Source organism: Orycteropus afer, unplaced genomic scaffold, assembly GCF_000298275.1.
Source record: "Orycteropus afer afer isolate SDZICR_OR568_19922 unplaced genomic scaffold, OryAfe1.0 scaffold00107, whole genome shotgun sequence".
NCBI classification, from domain to species: Eukaryota; Metazoa; Chordata; class Mammalia; order Tubulidentata; family Orycteropodidae; genus Orycteropus; species Orycteropus afer.
In genome coordinates, this window is record NW_006921694.1 from 8,210,122 (window position 1) to 8,233,307 (window position 23,186).

The 23,186-nt window shown below is 35.9% G+C and overlaps 1 protein-coding gene across 1 annotated transcript in view; it reads right to left on the reverse strand.

Moving 5' to 3' along the window:
• The window catches only part of SSBP2 (single stranded DNA binding protein 2), a 539,855-nt gene that overhangs the window by 59,200 nt on the left and 457,469 nt on the right, over positions 1–23,186 (reverse strand). Inside the window, exons 7-9 of the mRNA XM_042781332.1 lie at positions 14,288–14,354; positions 13,205–13,275; positions 6,192–6,259 (exon numbers count right to left, since the gene is read on the reverse strand). Of these exons, the coding sequence (XP_042637266.1) occupies positions 6,192–6,259; positions 13,205–13,275; positions 14,288–14,354 (206 nt within the window). The remainder of the gene's footprint in view (positions 1–6,191; positions 6,260–13,204; positions 13,276–14,287; positions 14,355–23,186) is intronic.

Here is a 23,186-nt window from a genome sequence, read left to right on the forward strand (position 1 = left end):
TTCATCTAGATGGCTGCTTGCAAGCTTTTAAGATCCCAGTCGCTACTTGCCAAAGTAGGAAGTGGAACAATGTTTTGTGTAGTATGCTTTGCCAATTGAGCTTGATGTCCCCTGTGACTATGGTCTTGAGTCCACAGGTTCAACTACTTGGTCCCTCTGGGTAGCTGGCTGTGACCAAAAGTGACTACAATCTTTTCCCTTGTCAGCTGTACTATACACATGGGAATTCAGATCATACAAATACACTTATAGGACCATTGTCTGCCAATCCCATACATGGTCTTGGGTATATTCTCTGCTTCATAGACATACCTAATAGTTCAGCCTGTCCACCCATCTATCCACCCACATTTTCAAGATTTCTTAAATCATTGTTTTTATTACATTAAACAGTTTTCTTCCCAAATCAGACTACTTTTTTTAAAAAAAAAATATTGCTTAGTTATTATAATAACCACTAAAGTGATAATCACCATAGAGATGTAAATTATATTCATATTTATCTAAATTATTATAAAAACAGACTTTGAGTAAAAAGCACTAACTATGAAATAAATGTAGACAATAATGCTGTGACATTAGTATATGTGTCAACAGTATCTCATTCAAAATGAAATTGTTATAAATATATGTATGTGTAAAATGATTGCACTTATCAAATAATTTATCTTACAGATAAATAAATAGATATAACAAGGACATAAAATGTTTCCTTTTTTTAAAAAAAAAACACTTGAAGAATATCATACATTTTACTTTATATATCCATATATTAATCTACCAGTACCACTGACGATTTAGTTACTATGAAATGAAGGAATTTTATTTCTTGTTTTCATAATTTTAGTGTCAGTATAAATCTTGAAAAAAGCAGAATGTAAGGTATATCAATATTTTACCTAATTTTAGGCAGAGGAGAAAAGTTTTATATTCCATAACTTACATACACATAAAGATTTCTAAACAAAATTAATACCTAATTAAATAAAAAATGTCACTTGTCCTGAAGCTTTAGGACAAAGTACACCTGAATACATACTGCCTGATGAAAAGGTGACTACTGTCAGTTGGTCCTCTGTAATTAGGATCACTCAAAATTCTCTATTCTCTAATAATTAAAACAACGCAAAATTTTAATTAAAATTTTTTTTACCCTAGTTTTCATTCTGGAGAGCTTACCTAAAGTTCTAAATGTTAGATAGAGTTGTCCGACTTCGTTATTACATTATCATGTTTGCTTGAATACTTAGAATGATTTTTAGTTTTCTTTTGGGCTTCTTGAGGGATGTAAACTGCACAGAAAGATAGAAATCCTGTCCTTAGGCTCTATTAGGGATGACCAAGTGGAATTTCCCCCAATTAGGCTTGAGAAATAAAAGGGGAAGGTAAGATTCCCAGGGATGAGGCGGCCAAAGTATCACACAGGGAGAATGTGAGGGGAGCTTGTATTGTGTATGGAAACTGCAACCTCTTCAACACTGACATTATCATCATTATTTTACAGTAGGTTTCTGGGATACTTTAGAAAGATGATGCTAGAGGAGTCAATGCCCCTATGGACAAAAAATAATCTAAAACATAAGATATGTGCTGATCATGTAAAACCTTTGGACAGTAAGACCTACCTACATGATTTGTTTGATAATAAGTGAAACACAGTAGAGAAATACAGAATACTGTGAAACATTTATCTTCAGATAACATAAAAAATATGCCATATCCAAATGTCAAAAACTTACATACAATTATGTTTTATAGATGATGATCGCATAATTTTGAAATATTACATCTAAACATGGACTGTATGAATAAGATGCATTCAAATAATAACATTTGTCCATTTTGATTATTTGATAAACAATGGGCAATCTACTTCTGTAGTGATACCACCTCAGAAACCCAAGGAGGTGTTGTTATGAGTTGGATCTGACTCAATGGCAGTGGGCTTTTTTTTTTAATGTATTTTATATTACATTGAATTTTAATAATAGGATAAATATTTATAATTCATACAGATAGATAAATTTTCCCCACCCTTAATTACCATTGTCTTTGAAACACATTTTAAATTTCACAAATAGCACTGAATGAAGTAGGAATTATAACAATGAGCTGTTCTATTAGAACTATTTCAGCTCAGTAATTTACATTTCTTTTAAGGTCCATCCATGTTATCAAGAGAGTATTCTTACTTTTGAATGAAAATTTCAATTTAAGTGTAGTCTGAAGTAGAATCAAGTTAGCCTTGTTTAAGCATAAAGAGAAAATTGTAATTTAAAATAAGCCTGTGTTTTTTGGTAGGATATGTGTATATGATGAAATCAAAGCAACAATGACTACCAAAGAAGAAAACAAATAAACACCTTGATTATTAATCTACATTTTCTCTGTAATTCACAGTCATTTTATTTCAAGATAATACCTGTACAGACTGTCTAGTTCTAGAGATATGATAGAGAGCAAAAAGACCATTTGAAATCCTTTTGTATTCTTAGTTTCCATAAAGTAGCAAGGTATGAAAGTTTGAATTAGAAATGCTGACTTTTAAGTTCTTTGCAAATCTGTAATTAATATAGAAATATAGTGCTTCAAGTTTCCTTTTAAAATCTACAATGAATTTGAAAACATTTGCATTGTGACAATATTTTGTAAATTCTACTTTAAACCATTTAAGTTAACATTAATAACTCATATTATTAATACATTGATATTATTGGTATTAAACTTTTATTTTAAAACATATTAGTTACAGAAACAGTAAACGTATACTTAAAAAAATTTAAGTGACACTTTGCGATTTATCCTGTGTTTAGATCATGAAAACATAAAAATTACATCAGAATAACTATTCACTTTAGAGGAAGTCAACATTTTTCAGAAGCACAATCATCAAAAATTTGTTGCCAATGGTTTATGCTCCAATAGAGTAATAAAGTTATCAGTTAAAGTATAATATGTAATTACTTGAGTGATCAGAGTTGGGTAGTTTTCTTTAATTAACACTGATACTTTCATGACAAATAAAAAGTGACAAGCTAAAGAAAAACATAAACATATGGTTTTCTAGCAGGTCCGCCCTGACTCGTAACATACAAGTATTTTAGACTGTTAAAGTAAGACACAGCTTAAGGTAACACCATTCTTATGCCTTTTCCTTAGATTTTCAAGTTGCCCAACATGTAAACATACGCCAGGAAGAAAGCCACAAATACATTACAGCTAGAAATACTTCTCTTGCACATGTTGTTGTTGTTGTTATTTGCCATCAAGTCGGCCCTGACTCATAGCGACCCCTCCTTGGGTTTCCGAGGCAGTATCACTACGGAAGTAGGAATGCCCAACCTTCCTTCCGAGGAGTGGCTGGTGGGTTTGAACCACCAGCCTTCTGGTTAGCAGTCAAGTGCCTTAGGCACTATGCTACCAGAGCTCCTAGTAAGAGTTATTTTGTTTTAAAGATGATTAAATTATGAAGTTAAGTTCAATAATGCCTATTCTATTGAGTATAATACAGAAAATGTGTTTTGTTTTTCTTATCTCTTGAAATTCACTTTTTCTTTGTTGGGACCAACATCAACACAAGAAGAGTCCTCTCTGGTTTTATTGTCCATCGTATAGAACTTTCTCGGGTATAGGGTTTATATGTGCAAATATTTACATTTTCATTGTCATTGAAGGAATATTAATTTATAGAAAACTGAAAACTGTGTAAGGCTCTAAATAAAAGGCAACAGTAACAAGTCATGGAAATCTGAGTCTATAAAGCTTAGAGGTTCTTTAAGTCTTTATATATTTGCTATGTAAATAGCAAAATATTATGTAATGAAAAAATTTACAGGTACCTGAGTACACTTAAATGAGAAACCCAAATTCAAATATCAACAAAAAGTGATCCTATTAAAAATTTCAACCATAGTTTTAGTCTCCTTAGTCTAGGAATTTAAACGTACACATATGCACATGCTTAAGTACATTTGAGAACAGAACTAGACAATTTTAAGAATCAATGTGAGTCTCCCAATGGTGATAAGAATTTTTTTTCCTTCCCTACTGGCAAAGAACAGGTTGGTTTAAAGTAGGCTATACAGCTAATCATAAGGAGCTCTGGTGGTGCAGTACATAAGGCATTTGGCTGTCAACCAGAAGGTCAGTGGTCTAAACCCACCAGCTTCTCTGTGGGAGGAAGATGAGGCAATCTACTTCTGTAAAGATCTGCAGCCTGGGAAACCCAATGGGGGTTGCTATGAGTCCAAACTGATAAGATAGTAATGGGTTTGGGTTTTTTTTTTTAATACAGCTGATCATAATGCAAAGAGCTCTGGTGGTGGAGTGGTTAAGGTATTTGGCTGCTAACCAAAACTTGGTGGTTTGAACCCAGTCTGCTTCCATAAAGATTTACAGCCTTAGAAACCCAATGGGGGTCACTATGAGTCAGAATCAACTTGATGGCAGTAAGCAGAATCATAATGCAGTTTTTCATATAATGATGTTAGATACATTCTTAATGTTTATTGATAATTCTGGGTTGATCATAGTATTCAAAATGTATTCTCCTATTTGTTGCATTTTAAAGTGAGACTGTCAGGTAGGTAAACTTTTTACATATCACCATTCTACAGGGAAGAGTTTCAGCCTTTGACATAAGCACAATATGCAAGGCAAGGCAACCATTGCCGTGGAGTCGGATCTGACCCATAGCGACCCCTCCTTGGGTTTCCGAGGCAGTATCACTACAGAAGTAGATTGCCCAACCTTCTTCCTGGGGAGTGGCTGGTGGGTTTGAACTGCCAGCCTTCCGGTTAGCAGTCAAGTGCCTTAGGCACTATGCTGCCATAGTCACTCTTTTTGTAGTAACCATTATAATAGCTTAGGTCTTTGAAGAATTTAAGAAGAGTCAGATTTTATGTCTATTCATTTTTACTTTAGAAGTGAAAAGAGATGACAGGAAAATCTGAACTATTTTTCCCTTGTTCTATTAGTTTTGTAGTCGATGGTACCCGCCTATTAACTATTTCAGGCAAAATTGCTTTTTATGGAAATACTTTCAGAAACTTAAAAAAAAAAAATCTTTGTACACCAAAACAGATTATACCATACTGTATCTTCAATGCCATTAAATGACGGCAGAGATACTTAATTTGATATAGGTAACTAGAAGATGTTGTTGTTGTTATTTGTTGTTATGTGCCGTCGAGTCAAACCCGACTCATAGCGACCCCTCCTTGGGTTTCCGAGGCAGTATCACTACGGAAGTAGGATTGCCCAATCTTCCTTCCGAGGAGTGGCTGGTGGGTTTGAACCGCCAGCCGTCTGGTTAGCAGGCAAGTGTCTTAGCCACTATGCTAACTAGAACATGAAGTGATAGGAAATATACCTGAGAAGACTAGATACAACCCTATGTAGAACACTTTCATTATTTCTGGTAAGCATTCATTAGGCCACATTATGCAACTGATCCTAAGGTGAATTAACATCACTAACAAACATCTGAGATATATGGAAACTGGAAAGCAAGATGGATAATGAAAAATAAATTAAAAATTCTGGAACAAATTTTATTACATTGACTTATAGATACAAAATATTTCCTTTGGATTTGTAAAGGTCTTTTCAGTAAAAACCATTAGTTTATTCCTTATCTACATGCATCACAAATTTTCAAAAGAAAAAGCATTCTATACAAAGGAAAGTTTTAATGTGGAAAATACTACCAGAGAGAATTCTTCTAAAAGTGACCCTGACCAAGCAAACATGAAGACACATGTTTATTTATAAGAGGCAAAAACTCCACTGTTAGTAATCACCATGTATCTGTTAAAATGAGATTAAAGATATACAGTTATCTACTTTTGTAGTTAAATTATAGTCATGGTGTCAGCAGCTACATGGCAAATATGTGCTTATTTATCAGACACATTTCTGTGATGACTAAACAAATACAACATGAGAATAAAAAGGAACAAGCTGGAAGTTGGCATTTGTAACACTTAAAAATGAAAAAAAAAAAAATCTAAATGTTGCAAGACAAGGAAGAAAAACACATAGGAATGTTGTGAAAAAGAAGTAAACACTACAGCTCATGTTAGTTCATTTTCATATTACACAGAGATTTTTCAAATTGTTTTACTAATTAGTGTGGTTTTAGTATACAGAAAATATAACACTTTACTAAGGATAATATAGCATTTGCTTACATGTTCATTCCAGGCATTCCAGGGCCACCTAAAGCATTCAGTGGGGGTCTCATTGCACCTCCATAGTTCTGTAATGATAACCAAGGGTCAGACTACCACAAAACAAAAAAACAAAACCAAAGAGGAGGGGGGAAAGAAAGGAGAGCAGGTTAATAATTTCCCTACACAACTACTGATTGGATAAGGCCTGTGCAATTCATTCTCTGAAGGTTCCACTCTTGTACTTTTGCTACTATTTTAACAATTACTTTGATTTGTGTCATTTAAAAACTATGTTTATATGTAAGATCACTGGGACATGTTAAATGATTGAGGTATAGCTACAATTAAACATTCAACATACATTTATGAATCTTGTAATGTCTAGAAAATAGTGAACTTCTTCAAAGAAAACATTCATAAATCCCTAACTGTTTTTAAAGGAAAGAGTTAGTCAACAAGTTTAAAATTGTCATATTCTTAAAATCACATAAAAACAAAAGAGATGAACCTAACATAAAAAAGTTAAATACAAACTTCCGTCCATAAAATAATATATACAACACAGAAATTCACTAATACAAATACACAGAAATATATGAAAATTAAAGTATCCTCAAATACGTCTGAATGAATTACATGACTCAACAGGCTTCTTTTAACATTTATTATGTGCATTTAAAGGAACATGCATATCATATTAGTTAATTTGCCTTAAGGACCAACAGATTAATTTTATTGTTATCATGTTACTGTATTTTGAAACTATCAACCATTTTCACATTTGCCTGCTTGATACCACTATTCCTCTAACCTTCTGATTATTGTTTTTCAGTTTCCTTTGCTGGTGGCTTTTATATTGCTAACACCTTATAAAATGCTGTTTTTCTCCAAGTCCTATCAACAGCATTCTTTTAAAATAAATCTTGTTTATGAGTAATCTTATTTGCTACCATGTGTTCAACAATTACCTATCTGTTAATAATTCTAAATCTTTTATCTTTCGTCTTGATATCTCTTCTAAGTTCCTATAGATAACTGATAGGTTGAATTTCATAAGGGTCATTTCTATCTTGATATCTATCTATCATAAGGGTCATTCCTATCTGGATACCATCTCAAACTCTTCATATCTCAAAGTAAACTCACTATTATCTTCTCAGGAGTTCTCTTTATACTGCCTTCTTCAGTCAGTTAATGGCATCACCTTCCACACAGTATTTCAGGCTAAGAACCTCTAGGGTATCCTTGAGGTCTCCTCCTTTTCCTTCAATTTCCATACCCAATCAGCAACCAAAGTCTATTGATTCTACCTGTGAAATAGCCCTTGAAATAGTTCTCTCCTTTCTATCACTAATCTTTGTAATTTACGGAGATTAATGCACCATCTTGCCAAGTCTAGTCTTTCCTCCTTTCAATATATTCTCCATACTGCCTCCAGAGCTATCTTCTTAAAGCTCAGTTCTATTCAGGCCACTTAAAAGTCATAATGGCTCAAACTGCCTATTAAATAAAGTTGCTATTAAATATAGTCCAAACTTCTCAGCATGACTTTATGAAGTTATTCACATCTCAGTCTCAAACTATCTTTTCTGCCATCATTTCCTATAATTCTCACCCTTTTCCTCTACTCTGAATCACACCCTCAAGCCTACTGGATTTCCTGAGTTCATAAACACCCAATACTTTTATATTCATGTTGACTCATCCTCCTTGGCCTTCTGAGTAGTAAGTGCTAAGATAAGAAGGAAATATTAACCCAAGAGAGTAAGCCATAGTTACTTAATCCAATTATCTAGCTGCATGTTATTTTCATTGTTTATCTGCTTTGACCTTAAGGATATGTTATTTAAATATTCTAATATTGTGTTCTATGGGACATTAGAGTGGTCTCTATGTACATTTGAACCATCATTTACAGGGCTAGCTATTTTCTTTAACCTCTGGATCAAGAATGGTGTTGGCAGAAGCAAGGGGTCTCTTAGAAGAATGTTAGTCAATGGAACAAAATCTGAATGATAAAATACAACAGAAATGCCTTACAAGGAAACTCTCCCCTTTCTGTTGGTCTTAGAGGATGTGTGTTTTCTTTTATCACAGAAATCATCAATTTTCCTCATAGCCCTGGATATAGAAAGACAGTGGTTTGAATCTCTATTGCCATTGTCCTGTTTCTTCTACCCCTCTTTTCCATGTGTGATCTTGGGCCATGGTTATCTCACTCTTAATTTTCTTATCTGTAAAGTGATAGTATCAATTCCCTTATAAGATTGTTAGAGGATAAAATGAAATCATATAAAGCACCTATCACAATGCTTGGTGCTTTAAAATCATGGTGCTGGATGCTCAAAAATGGTAGCTACTATTTTTTACTACCATAAATAAGGAATCAATTTAAATAATCTCATTAGTTTACCACAAGCCTTTAACCCTAGCAGAATAGCTTGCTTGCTCATTGTGGTGGTTAAGTTTGTATGTCAACTTGGCTGGGCCTGGTTGAGTGGCTGGGCAGCTGGTGACAGTTATTCTCCATGATGAGACTGGCAATCAATCAACTCCATGGTGACATCTACCTCAAGCAGGTAGCTGCTTTAGGGATGAGGTTTGCTTCTGAATATAAGTAGCAGCTTTGGGAGTGGTCTCCAGCTTATGACATGCTTTTGACCCTGCATGTAGCCATGTTGTTGTTCAGCAGCCTGCCATGCTCTGCCAACCCTGGGACTTACAATGGACTTGAATTAATGGCCTGCCATGTGGTTTGGTAACATCTGGACTGTGCCATTTTATTTGTCAACCTTGGGCTTGTTAGCCTCAGCAGCCAGTAGCTGCCTGAGTGAAGAGATGCCTCTAGCTTCAGTGGTCTGGGAGTAAGAGGCAGAGCTGAAGCCCAGGGTCAAGGGGCTTTCATACAGGCATCAGAGCCTGGCACTTTGAACTTGGGACTTAAAGCCTCCAAACAGTGAGAGAATAAACTCACGTTTGTTAAGGCCATCCCATTTGTGGTATTTCTGTTAGAGTGGTACTAGGTAACCAAAACACTCATGTAATGATTTCATAACAGAGTATGCATATTTTAATTCAAGACTTTATTCTACTACATAATAGTTGTCCTTTATGTGTCTGCAAGTCCTATTAAACCATACATCTTTGAGTATGCATACCCAGTGCTCAAGGATGGTGCCTGGAACCTGTAGGCTTGATAGAATATTAAACTGAATTGTCACAAGAGATGAATAAGAAATTTTCAATATATGATAAAATCCACTGCTGTCACGTCAATTCTGACTCATAGCAACTCTGTAGCACAGAGTAGAACTGCCCCATGAGGTCTCCAAGGTTGAAATATTTACAAAAGCAGACTGCCACATCTTTAGCTGATGGAGCGGCTGGAAGGTTCAAACTGCTGACCTTTTAGTTAGCAGCTGAAGGCTTAACTACTGCACCTCCAAAACCCAAAACCCATTGCCAGAGAGTCAATTCCAACTCATGGTGAACCTGTAGTCCATAGGGTTTCCAATCTTTACAGAAGCAGACTGCCACTTTATCTCACGGAACGGCTAGCGGGTTTGAACTGCTGCTCTTTTGATCAGCACCCGAATGCTTCAACCACTGCACCAGCAGGGCACCTTATATAACTTGAGAGATTTACAAAATATTTTTATTTTGTGAATGAAATAGAGCAAAAAGAAATCGGAAGATAAGAAAGAATAACAACTGGCTTTCCAAGTAGTAACAACAAAGGCAGAATGAGAGTACTAATTTAGAATTACTGAATTTTAAAGCTGATGGTAACTATACAATTCCATCTGCTTTAATCTCTCTCTCAATGCAATGTTCTTGACAAAATGGCTGTTCAGAATCTGCTTGGGAAGTTTATAAGAAGTTTTTTTCATGATTGGGCAGTTTAATTCCTAGAAAGTTCTTCCTTATACTGAGCTGAACTCTGCCTTCCAACTTTAATTTGAAAATACAGGATCAGTCTACTCTCTCTTCACTTGAAAGCCCATCACATATTTCCATCTCACCACTTCTCCATCCCAAGTATCTGATTTGAAAATCATGATACATGCCTACTTGCATATATTATGTATTCTTAAGATTTCGGAGAAACTATAACTAGTTGGGCAGTCTTAGTAAATTTTTCTGTTACTCATACAGCATTCCTTTAAAAAGAGTCTAGCTAATTATATCTTATTACTAAAGCAATTATAAACATTGCTTCAAATATTGTACTAGGGAAGATGCTTTATTGATTAGAAAAAGCATTTTGCTTTTCTATTGGAAGGATACAGAGAGCAATTTTAAAATCATATACAATCACTGATTTAGATCTAAAATAGATTGAAGGGTAGGAAAAATTTATCAGGATTTTCAGGTAAACTTTTACTTGCTTATCCATGTGATAATTATAAATTACATGTTTACTATGTTCTATGTTCACTTTGCCTAAATCAGTGTTATCCAAGAATCTAATAGATTACATATATTTCTTTGTTGTAAGAATCCAATTGTAGCAATAGATAACTACTGTCCCCATTCACTACATTAATCTTAAGCTCAGCAAATGATAGAAATATCTATGATTAAGAAAAAAGATGTATATTTTGCTTGTGCATAAAGCTAGAAACAATATTCCAGAGATTATTTCTACAATTCAACTACAATAAACCAGATGGATTTAGCTCTTGGGTAACCTCTGTATGATTAAATGTCTGTTATCAGAGTTGTTTTTCTATTATCTTTCAAAAACATCTAACCTTTATAACAAAGCTCATAGTTTATAATGAATACACTTTATATACTAGATACTATTAAATAACTCTCTTAAGAATCCATTTCAAATGATTTTACCTTTTTCTTATTGTCCTAGTCATATGAATATGACCCCTATTTTTATTTGAATACATGTTATGTATGTGTAATGACTCCTTTCTACTTTGTATATTGTGATTTAAAAAAGTTAATATAGGTCATTCTAGTTTTGAGTTAAATTCATACCAAAATATTTAAGTGTTCTTATTCTTACATAGTAATATACTTATCACACAAAACATATGCCTAGATATTTATAGCATAAAGCACAGGGACAAGCATGTTTTTTTATTTCTGAATTTTCATATGAGATCTAAGTATTCCTATACTGGTATACCTCATCAAAATTGATACTCAAATCTGACTCTAGTTTTAAATTGCATTAAAAATATTGGTCTGGGAATGAGAAAAGCCTAAAGAACCGCTAGCTGAAAAAGAAGTGAACTAAATGAATGATAACTAAATTACAGTCATAAAGTTTCTAATGTGTATTTAAAATGTCTATTAAGAAAATCTTTTAGAAAAAATATCTAAGTTCTGTACAGCCAAATTGGTTGACTTGGTTTACTAAAGACTGTAAGTACATTTAGTCAATGACATATCCTTAGCTCTAATAAATTCTGCTATTACTAGGTTAAAAATGAAATAGAGAAAACTAATTTAAATACCCAAATAGGAAGTTTATAAGGTCTTCTCTAAAGGAAATACACAGGAATGAACTGAGTTTAAAAAGTTAAAAAAAAAAAAAGAAAAAAGGCTTCCTCTAACTTTGGGGATGCCACATGTACATAGCGTTTTGTGCTTTTTTCATGTCATATGGCATCTCTAAAAATTTGGATATATGAGCCTCACGTTTTAATATACTTTATATGTATTATTGTATGTTGGTTAGAAACTTCTAGGCCTAAATATGGATGTAAATTTTCTAACTCCTTGGGGCGGGGCAAAATAAAACATCAATATTTTAAAAAGTAGATACATGAAATAGGTTTCTAAAATTGTCAGTAGATAATTCAATTCATTTTTAAAAACTGTTTTAATTAGGCACAGGCATTTGCTATCTATTTGATTTAACCATTTGAAATTGCTGTTTTTTTTACATCAGAATGATCAAATTTAATTTATTTCATATGGCTCAATATAGTATATAAATTTTAATTCACTGGTTCTTAAAGTATTAGAATACAAAAGATTTAAAAGAATGAGACCACTAAGTTATTTTAAAATAACTGAAGAAAATAACTATTGATAGATAAATGCTAAATAATGAATAAAAAAAATCTAAAATATGGTTTTAGCATAAGGCAGTTCAACCAAAAAAGTCACTCCAGTGTAGCATCCAAAATGAATTTATAATATAGACAATAATAATCCTGCTGTTTTCATTTCTAAACAATGTAATCATATATCCTCTAAAAGGAGAAAACCTTGTAATGCTGTACTTAGGAAGGAAAAAGACAAGAAATTAATTAATTTTTGTTAACCAGTTTTATGATGGGCTAACCTTGGACCTATAAGGTAGAAATTTAAAATTCTGAATTTAAGATTAGTTTTCTAATACAACATTATACAATTAATTTCTATCCCAAGCAATTTTTTCAAGAAAGAGGAAATGATGTTTATCTAAAAGGAAAAAAAAAAGATAACATAGAACAGTATATTTAAACTATCACCAACATCAAGGTCTGACTCAATCTCAGTGTGGACTTCTAGGAAATTGTAGTAGAGAGGTAAGCTAACATCTAATGTATAATGACAGCATGCTGCTCAACAGACCCACTTAACATTTATTTCTAAATGGTTCTCTGTTGTTTTCATAGTCTATAAAAAATATGGTTCCATATAATAAATTGTCATGGCATTCTTTAAATGACCATGGAAATATATTTGTTGCTTATTCTACTTAGTATTTTCAGTGAATTAGGTTTTGACTTAACCATTTCCTCAGCATATCTAACTAAAAGGTATTGTCTTTTTATAACATTTACTATAATGTATTTCTACACAGTGTATTTTCTCAAATGAACCAAACCCATATACAACAATACCTTGTACACAATGGTGTGTTATCATATTGATTTGGACATGTTACAGATGTTATGTTCTAAAGCATCTAACAACCACATTACATAAATACGCATAATAAAATGCAGTAAATAAAACTGTTTATATAAGGTGAAGGCAGAAAAGCCCAGCATCTAACTTTCTGGTTGACTATTTACCTGTGGTCCTAAGGGCACCATTCCTCTTGGAGGAGTCATTCTCTGCATTGGCCCACCCATATTTGGATGTCCTATGGAAAAAGAAAAGCATGAACACATTAGCAATAAAATGAGAATGAGTGCTAAACTAGATTCTAATAGCTTCCTTCCTGCTCAGTGTTACAATGTCTTATTTACAAAGAGACTAAGTTACTGATCTGTTTTTGGCTTCCAAGGACATTTTCACAGTACCTTTCCACACTCCCCATTACTGTCTTGTAATTGTAATTTTTTTCCTACTTTGTGTTGAACTACTTCTGTCACATGACTTGCTCCTCTTCCTTTTAGCATTATACAATAAAGTCTTACAGACCTGTGATACTTAAACATCTCTGCTGAAGGATCTGATTACTGGGCTTTTTAACTAGTGAGATCCTTTCTTGTTTACCATTCCTTTTCCGTCTCCTTATCTTTCAAGTGGACTAACACCTCCAAATGAAGAAAGCAGGGAAGATGAAAAGATGAATAATGTGATGATCACTTCAATGTCACTTGTTAGGAATTATATAAAAGATTTTATGGAGTTATTAGTTAAAACATGGATTTTAAGACAATTTCACTGTCCCTACTATTGTACAAGGAGCTCTGGTAGCATAGTGGCTAAAGCACTTGACTGCTAACCAGAAGGCTGGCGCTTCAAACCCACCAGCCACTCCTCGGAAGGAAGGTTGGGCAATCCTACTTCCGTAGTGATACTGCCTCGGAAACCCAAGGAGGGGTCGCTATGAGTCGGGGCCGACTCGACGGCACATAACAACAACAACAACAACAACAACTATTGTACAGGCACTGAAAACTCAATGGAGCAATTCTACTCTGCACACATGAGGTGGCCATAAGTCAGAACTGACTTGATGGCAACTAACAACAACTACTACTACTTCACGAGTTAGTTCAAAATACATATAATTTGGTCACATTTCTAGCAGAAATGCAATTGGCATAATCATGGAAGATTTATACAGACAGAATTTTCCCTAAAAAAATAATAGATTTCCTTTGAGGTTTAGTCCATCAACGTCACTTTTACTTTACAGTAGTCACCTTGTTGTCGAGTTGGGTCCATTCCACTGGGAAGTAATGGCTGACTTCCTGGGACACCGCCAAGTGCCTGGTATATTTAGTAAAACAAAATATATAGCAACATTATAAAGACTTATGAAATAAGTGCTTTAACAATTTCCCATTAAAATTGAAATATTTTCCTTAAAATATAATTATAGAACACATATATATATTTCTTAATACTTCTTGTATCTCATATTCACTTATAAACGCCATAGGTCCATATACCTAGCTCCGGTGGTGTAGTGTTTAAGGCATTTGGCTGCTAACGAAAAGGTCAGTGGTTCGAACCCATCAGCCGCTTGGCAGAAGATGGGCAGTCTGCTTTCCTGAAGATTTATAGCCTTGGAAACCCAATGGGATTGCTATGAGTCGGAATTGACTAGATAAAAGTAAATTAGATTATATACCTAGTACTAGTTTTTAATTAGAAAATGACTCTACTTTTGTCCAATTTTATGGTGAACAAAGTAACTATTTGGGGACAGCAAAAACCTAGGCAAGAGCCGGCCTATTTCTTTTGAAGAAGTATAATGTCATTTCTAAAAGGCAATTTACTAAGGATACTAAAATAACTAATTTTGCTTCTTAAATGTAAGCTCTCTATTTCTAGACCATATTTTACTCATTTGGGATCATTACACAGGAATAGGACTAAAATGCCAAGGCGCTAATAAATATCTTTCTGTAGTCATGTTTTCCCTAAGAAATTATTAGAAAATAATACTCCAATTAAGTTCAAAGATTAGCTCTATGGAAAAGGAGAACTAGAATTGAAAAAGATGGAGAGTAATAGACAGGGCTTGTTTTATGCTGGGATACAATACTGAATATATACTAAATCACAAGTTTCTATATATAGTTGAGCAAGCACTTACAGGTAGATCAAGCTATAGAGAATTTACTGTGATGATACAATAGAGACATACATACAAAATCCTGACAATCGGTGAGAATGTCTATGAAGTTTCATTAATTTAAGCTGAAGAAAATTCTTGTCTGATATTATTAATTTTTTTGAATATTCAAGAGAAATTCAACATTAAAGAACTGAGCTATTCAGATCAGAACTGTTGACTTAATTATCATCTTGGGGTGCAGAAGAAAGCTGCCATTTCTCAAGCTATTTTTACAATCTTTTAAAATGTTTTTGCTACAATTACACTCAATATATATTTACTCAGTTCTTACTATCCAACCTGTTCCTAGTTATCTTTTCAGCTTAATTTCTTACCACTACTTCACTCATATTCTAACCTCCAGTCATACCAAACTTCTTTTCAGTTTCTTCAACTCATGCATTCAACCAACAAATATCTAAATGCCAACCATTAAAAACAAACCATTTAAAAAGTTTAAGCTGAACTAGACAATATTTCTCAAGGAGCTCTCAGACCGTAAGTGACTATTGCCAATTTATATTTTAGATCTCATTTTAGCAATCACTTCCAAACAAATTTCTGTCCAGTAAGGAGCTCTGGTGGTGCAGTGGTTAAAGCATTTGGCTGCTAACCAACAGGTCAGTGGCTCAAATCCACCAGACACTCCATGGATGATAGATACGGCAGTCTGCTTCTGGAAAGATTTTGAGCATTGGAAACCCTATGGGCAAGTTCTTCTCTGTCCTATAGGGTCACTATGAGTCGGAATTGATGGCAGTGGGTTTGGTTTTCTTAGCCCCAGTCAGGGATAAATTCTCCTTCTATGCATTTAAAAAAATAAATCAATAAACTGACAGAAAAGTTGCATGAACAGTACAAAGAATCCCATATACTCAGATTCCCCAACTGTTCATAGTTCACTGTATTTGTCCCATCACCCTCTTTCTCTATGTTTTTCTTTTTGAACTTGCTATCATTAGTCTTTTTTTGAACCACCTGAGAGCAAGTCACAGATATGATGCCTCATTACACCTAAAAACTGTACAGTTCCCAAAACAAGGATGTTTCAACCTTTCATGTTGGGAAATTAGCACTGATAAAACACTACCATCCAGTTCACAGACTTCATTAAAATTTTGGTGCTTGCCCCATCAGTGTTTCTTTTATCTCTTCAGGACCAGGATCTCATAGAACATATGTTATATTTAGATGTGATATCTTTCCAGGCTCTGTCATGCAGGAACAATTCCTTAGTCTTTCCCTATCTTTCATGTCCTAAACAGTTTTAAAAAAGAACAGGCCTTAAATTCTAGAGATGATCTTCTGATGTTTCTTCATAACTCAGGTCATGTTTTCTTAGCAGGAATACTACAGAAACGATGATCTTCTGAGTGCATCACATCCGGGGCACATGGGATTGATTCCTCTCACCACGTGGTGATTCTAACTTTTATCATCTGATTGTGTTAGTGTTTGATAGATTTCTATACCATAAGATACTTATTTTTCCCTTTTTAATTGATTACTATTGCATTAGAGTTATTTCAAGAATATCCCATTCTAGTAGGAGCACCGAACACCTGAGGCGGCACCGGAATCCCCGGCTCAGGGGAGGGGGGCGCCGGACTGGGAGAGGGGAAGGGGCGGTGCTGGAAGCCATGGCGGAGCCCAGTCCCGAAGATCCACCTCCGACCCCTAAGCCAGAGACTCAGCCACTAGAAAAATGGTGGAGAACAAATGAGGATTTCAACAAATTCTGCAGTTTGTTTTGGCCTATTATATCCCCTCTAGCAAAGGGGAAAGTGACTGGCGAGCCTCTGGCTCCAGCTCTCCATTGCGAGGTGTGAGTGCAGCAGACAGTGATGGCTGGGACTAGCCTCGTCAGACCTCCGAACCATCCAAACCTCTGTTAAGAAAGCGGTCATCCAAGAGAAGGGCGGTTCAGTCAGGTCCTACCCAGCCAGGACCCCCAAGGTCCGCTTTCTCTCGCCTACAGGCCCCTGACAGTGCCACCCTGCTTGAGAAGATGAAGCTCAAGGACTCTCTGATTTGATGGCCCCAAAGTAGCATTTCCCCTGTTTCCCATATCTCTGACACATGCTTCCCAGCCCCCTACTGCTCTCACATCAGTGCCCCTTTTCCCAGGGAGACCTCACCCAGCCTCCTCGAAAGAAGGGCCAAAAGAACCGAAAGTTGGGGCCAGGAGGGGGTGCTGGCTTTGGTGTGCTTCGAAGGCTTCGGCCTGGCCCTGGTGATGGGGAAAAGAGGTCTGGAGTCAAGAAAAGCTAGAAACGGAAGTTGAAAAAGGCAGAGTTGGGGGATAGACTTCCACCTCCTGGGCTTGCCCGAGCACTTCCCAGTGATACAGGCTCTGAAGAGGAGGAAAAAGAAGAGGAGGAGGAAAAAGAAGAGGAGATGGCAGCAGTGATAGGGGGTGAAGCCCCAGCTCCTGTGTTTCCAACACCCCCTGAAGGAGCCCCTCCCACTGACAGTGAAAGCAAGGAGGTGGGCAGCACTGAAGCAAGCCAAGATGGAGACGCCAGCTCTAGTGAAGATGAGATGCGGGTCATGGATAAGGAAGGACATTATGGTAGAATCAGGTGATGACTCATGGGATCTGATCAAATGTTATTGCCAAAAGCCCTTTGCAGGGCAGGCCATGATCGAGTGCCTGTATGGGATGCAGATCCCCCTTTCCTGCGCTAAGATCAACAAGACCAATCTCCCTGACTTCTTGTGCTGCCAGAAATGTAAGGAACTTCGGCTAGAGGCCTCGAGGTTAGGAGGCCGTCCCAAATCTGGAGAGCCTTGCCATCACCAGCTCCAGGCTGGAACTTCCAAATGACAACATGACTTGGGAATAGAGCCTCAGGGTCCTCAGCCCATCTCCTGGAGCTTGGACACTGTCCCACTTGAAGTCAGGAATTCCCAAGGGAGACTTTGGTGGAAATGAGTGTCTCATGTTCCTGCCATCCCACTCTCCTCCCCTTCCAACCTCTGGACTTGAACTTGGACCCACTGCAGTTGGGGGTGAGAGGCTCTCTGGGTCCCTAGACACACAATCCCTGCCCCTTGGACCTTCCATCCCTCACTTTCTAGGCCAGAGTTGGAATTGGGATGGAATTTTATAGAGTTTATAAAACTCTAGTGTAAATATAGCACTCCCCTCCCTCATGTTTCTTCTCCTATCTCACTCATTTATTTTCTTATACACCAGTTGTATTTTTAATTTTGAACTTTCCCTTTTGGGCATGGCAGCTCAAAGGTGGAGTACCAGAGCTAGGCCTGGTGGAGGGACAAAGGAAAGTAGAAAGGTGACATTTCTCTTTTGCTTTTAATAATACCAGCTAGCTGTTTGTACAGATGACCTCTGCATTGTAAATAAAGCAGAGTGGGCTATTTTTTTTTTTTTTTTTTTAAAAGAATATCCCATTCTTCATCAATCCTTCATTTATCAGCCTTAACCTCCATTGATAACTCCTAACCACTCTGATGTTCACCAAATGGTGATATTCTATATCCTTCATTGTTTCTATGCTTATTAATTGGCATTGCATTCTAAGAAAGTGCTTCCCCTTGTCTGTCTGTCTATCTATGTATCTATTTCTGTATAGACACATGGCCTCCGACTTTATCCAATGGGATGTAGTCTATTACTAGTATGATTTATGTTGATATTAAAATTATTCCAGATTTGGCCAGTGGGAGTTCCCTGAAGCTGGCTCTTGTATCTGTTTTACATCTACCATTTTTGAACATTTTTTTACTTTCTAGCAAAAGAGGTTGCACGTTTTCATCTTGGACTTTTTCTGGCCTAGAATCAGCCCTTTCTTCAAAGGGCCCTGATTCCTTCTAGGGGAGGACAGTTTTTAGAAATCAAGATCTGGAGTCTCAGAGTATTCAGTGCAACTTGTGTGTCACTGCTTTTACCAGAAACCGAGCTTGAAAATCTATGTATATGCATATATACATACACTAACACACAGGGATGCACACATACATATATGTCTATGATTAAATATCTATCTGTGTGTACATCTGTGTATGATATCTATACTCACTGCCGTCAAGTTGATTCGACTCACAGTGTCCCCTCCTTAGGTTTCCGAGGTGGTATCTCTATGGAAATAGACTGCCCAATCTTCCTTCTGAGTGGCTGGTGGGTTTGAACTGCCAGCCTTCTTGTTAGCAGTCAAATGCCTTAGGCACTACATCATACGGTATCTATACATAACATAAATTCATATTCTCTCCACTATCAATTCAACACCTCCATTTCCAATCTATACCTCAGGATTAGTTTTAGCCGCCACCTTTTCTGTGTTGTAAACACTTTCTTTAATAGTGAAAACTTGGCTTTCATTATGCTCAACATGTTTATTATTCTCTTAGTCAATATACTTATTTGCTCAATATAACCATTTTCCCAAATGCATTGCCATTTCTTCTCTCTGCTACATCTGTGGCTCCTCTCAACCCCCGCCTCAGTGTACTATCTCAGGAAGGAAAACATTTTTTATGTGTTTTTACAAAGTCTTTTATCTCACTTCCCACCACTTGTCTGTCAGTTTGTCATACTGTGGTGGCTTGGATGCTTCAGTGATGCTAGAATTATGCCAGTGGTAATTCAAATACTAGCAGGATCACCCATGGTGGACAGGTTTTAGTGTAGATCCAGACTAAGCCAGACTAGGAAGAAGGATGTGGCAGTCCACTTCTGAAAAAACTGGCTACTGAAAACCTTATGAGTATCAGTGAAACACTGTCTGATACAGTGCCAGAAGATGAGTCCCTAGATTGAAAGGCACTCAAAATCAATGAGGGAAGAGATGACTCCTTAAAGTAGAGTTCACGTTAATACATTAATGACATGGAAGGAGTAAAGCTTTTGGGACCTTCATTTGCTGATGTGGAAAAACTCTAAATCAGAAGAAGCAGCTGCAAGCATAGATTAATAATTGGAATATGGAAAGTAAAAAGTATAAATTTAGGAAATTGGAAGTTGTAAAAAATGAAATGGACTGCAAAGAGGTTGATATCCTAAGCATTAGTGAGCTGAAATGGACTAGTACTGAGCATTCTGAACTGGACAATCATATGGTCTACTATGGCAGGAATGACAAAGAAGAGCAATGGCATGGTATTCATCACCAAAAGGAACATTTAGGATCTATCCTGTAGTACAATGCAGTCGGTAATAGGGTAATATCCATTCACCTACAAGAAAACCAGTTAATACAACTATTATTCAAATTTATGTGCCAACTACTAAATCCAAAGATGAGAAACTACAGACGTTTACCAACTTCTGCAATCTAAAATTGACCAAACATGCAATCAAGATGCATTGATAATATTGGTGACTGGAATGCAAAAGTTGGAAGCAAAGAAGAAGCATTGCTAGTTGGAAAACATGGCATTATAGATATAAAGGATGTGCGAGATTGCATGATAGAATTGTGAAAGACCAATGATTTATTCATTGCAAATATCTTTGTTCAACAACATAAATGATGACTATGTATATGCACTTTGCCAGATGGAATACACAGGAATCAAGTTTACTACATCAGTGGAAAAAGAAAGAGATAACGGAAAAGCTCAGTATCATTAGTCAGAACAAGGCCGGGGTGAACTGTGGAACTGACCATCAATTGCTCATATGCAAGTTGAAGTTGAAAAAAATTAAAACCAGACTTCAGAGCCAAAATACACTCCAACTGAATTTAGAGACCATATGAAGAACAGATTTGAGGAACTGAACACCAAAGACCAAAGACCATATGAGTTGGGGGATGACATCAAAGACATAATACATGAAGAAAACAAAAGGACATTAAAAAGAAAAGAAAGAACAGACCAAAATGGATGTCACAAGAGACTCTTGAAACTTGCTTTTGAATGGAGAGAGTGAAAGCAAATGAAAAAAATGATGAATTAAAAGAGCTGAACAAAAGATTTCTAAGGATGACCCAAGAAAACAAAGTAAAATATAATAATGAAATGTGCAAAGATCTGGAGTTAGAAAATCAAAAGGTGAGAACATATTCAACATTTCTTAAGCTGAAAGAACTGAAGAAAATTCAAACATCAAGTCGTCATACTGAAGGATTCTATGGGCAAAATACCAAATGATGCAGAAAGTATCAAAAGAATATGGAAAAAATACACCAAGTCATGGTACCAAAAAACTGGCCAACATTCAAACATTTCAGGAGGTAGCTTATGATCAAGAACTGATGGCACTGAAGGAAGAAATCCAAGATGCACTGAAGGAACTGGTGAAAAACCAGCTTCTGGGAATTGACAGAATATCGATTGAAATGTTTTAACAAATGGATGCAATGCTGGAAGTACTACTCATTCATCTATGCTAAGAAATTTGGAAGATGGCTACTTGGCAAACTAACTGAAAGACATACATATTTGTGCCCAATCCAAAGAAAGGTGATCCAACAGAATTTGGAAATTACTGAACAATATCATTAATATCACTCACAAGTAAAATCTTGCTGAAGATAATCCAAAAACAGTTGCAGTAGTATATTGACAGGGAACTTCCAGAAATGCAAGCTGGATTCAGAAGAGGACATGGAATGAGGGATATCATTGCTGATGTCAGATGGATCTTGGCTGAAAGCAAAGACTATCAGAAAGACATCTACCTGTGTTTTATTGACCATGCAAAAGCATTATTTGTGTGGGTCATAAATTATGGATAATTATGTTGCAAATTATGTTACAAAGAATGGGAATTCCAGAATACTTAATAATGCTCATGAGGAACTTATAGTGGAAGAGGCAGTTGTTTGAAGAGAACAAGGAAATACTGCATGGTTTAAAATTTAAGAAAGGTATGTGTCAGGGATGTATCCTTTTATCATACAGATTCAATCTGTATGCTGAGCAAATAATCTGAGAGGCTGGACTATATGAAGAAGAAGGCAACATCAGGATTGAAGGAAGACTCATTAATAAACTGTGACAGCCTTGCTTGCTTTAAGTGAAGATAACTTGAAGCACTTACTGATGAAGATCAAAGATTATAGTCTTTAGTATAGATTATACCTCAACATAAAGAAAATAAAACTCCTTAGAACTAGACCGATAAGCACTATCATGATAAATGGAGAAAATATTAAAGTTGTCAAGGATTTCATTTTACTTGGATCCATAATCAATGCACACAGAAGAAGCAGTCAAGAAATCAAATGATATATTTAACTCACCAAGTCTGCTGTAAAAGATCTCTATAAAATGTTAAAGAGTAAAGATGCCACTTTCAAGATTAAGGTGCACCTGATCCAAGCCGTGGTATTTTCAACAACCTCATATGCACGTCATAGGTGTACAATGAATAAGGAAGACCAAAGAAGAGTTCATACATGTGAATTGTGGTGCTGGCAAAGAATATTCAAAATACCATGGACTGCCAGAACTCCAAACAAATCTTCCTTGGAATAAGTACAGCCAGAAAGCTTAGAAGTGAAAATGGCCAGACTTCACCTCTCTTACTTTAGTCATGTTATCAGAAGGGACCAGTCCCTGGAGCAGGATATCATGCCGGGTAAAGAAGAGGGTCAGCAGAAAAGGGGAAGATCATCAATGAGATGGATTGACACAGTGGATGCAATGATGGGCTCGAGTATAGCAAGGGCTGTGAGGATGACACAGGACGGAGCATTGTTTTGTTCTGTTCCACTCAGGGTTGCTATGATTCAGAACTGACTTGATGGCAACCAACAACATCAACAAAAATACCTCACTTTCTTCTTTTTTTCCTGTGATCTTTTCAATGTCTGAAGGTTCTGTAGTCATGTACCCCTTTCACAAAATTTTAATACTATCATTCCTTGTTTCCTTTTCTGTAAGATCTGAAATGGCAGAAACTATATCTGTGCCTTCAAACTGAAAGAACTGAAGAAAAAATTTAAGCCTCGAGTTACAATAGTGAGAGATTCTATGGGCAAAATATTGAATGATGCAGGAAACATCAA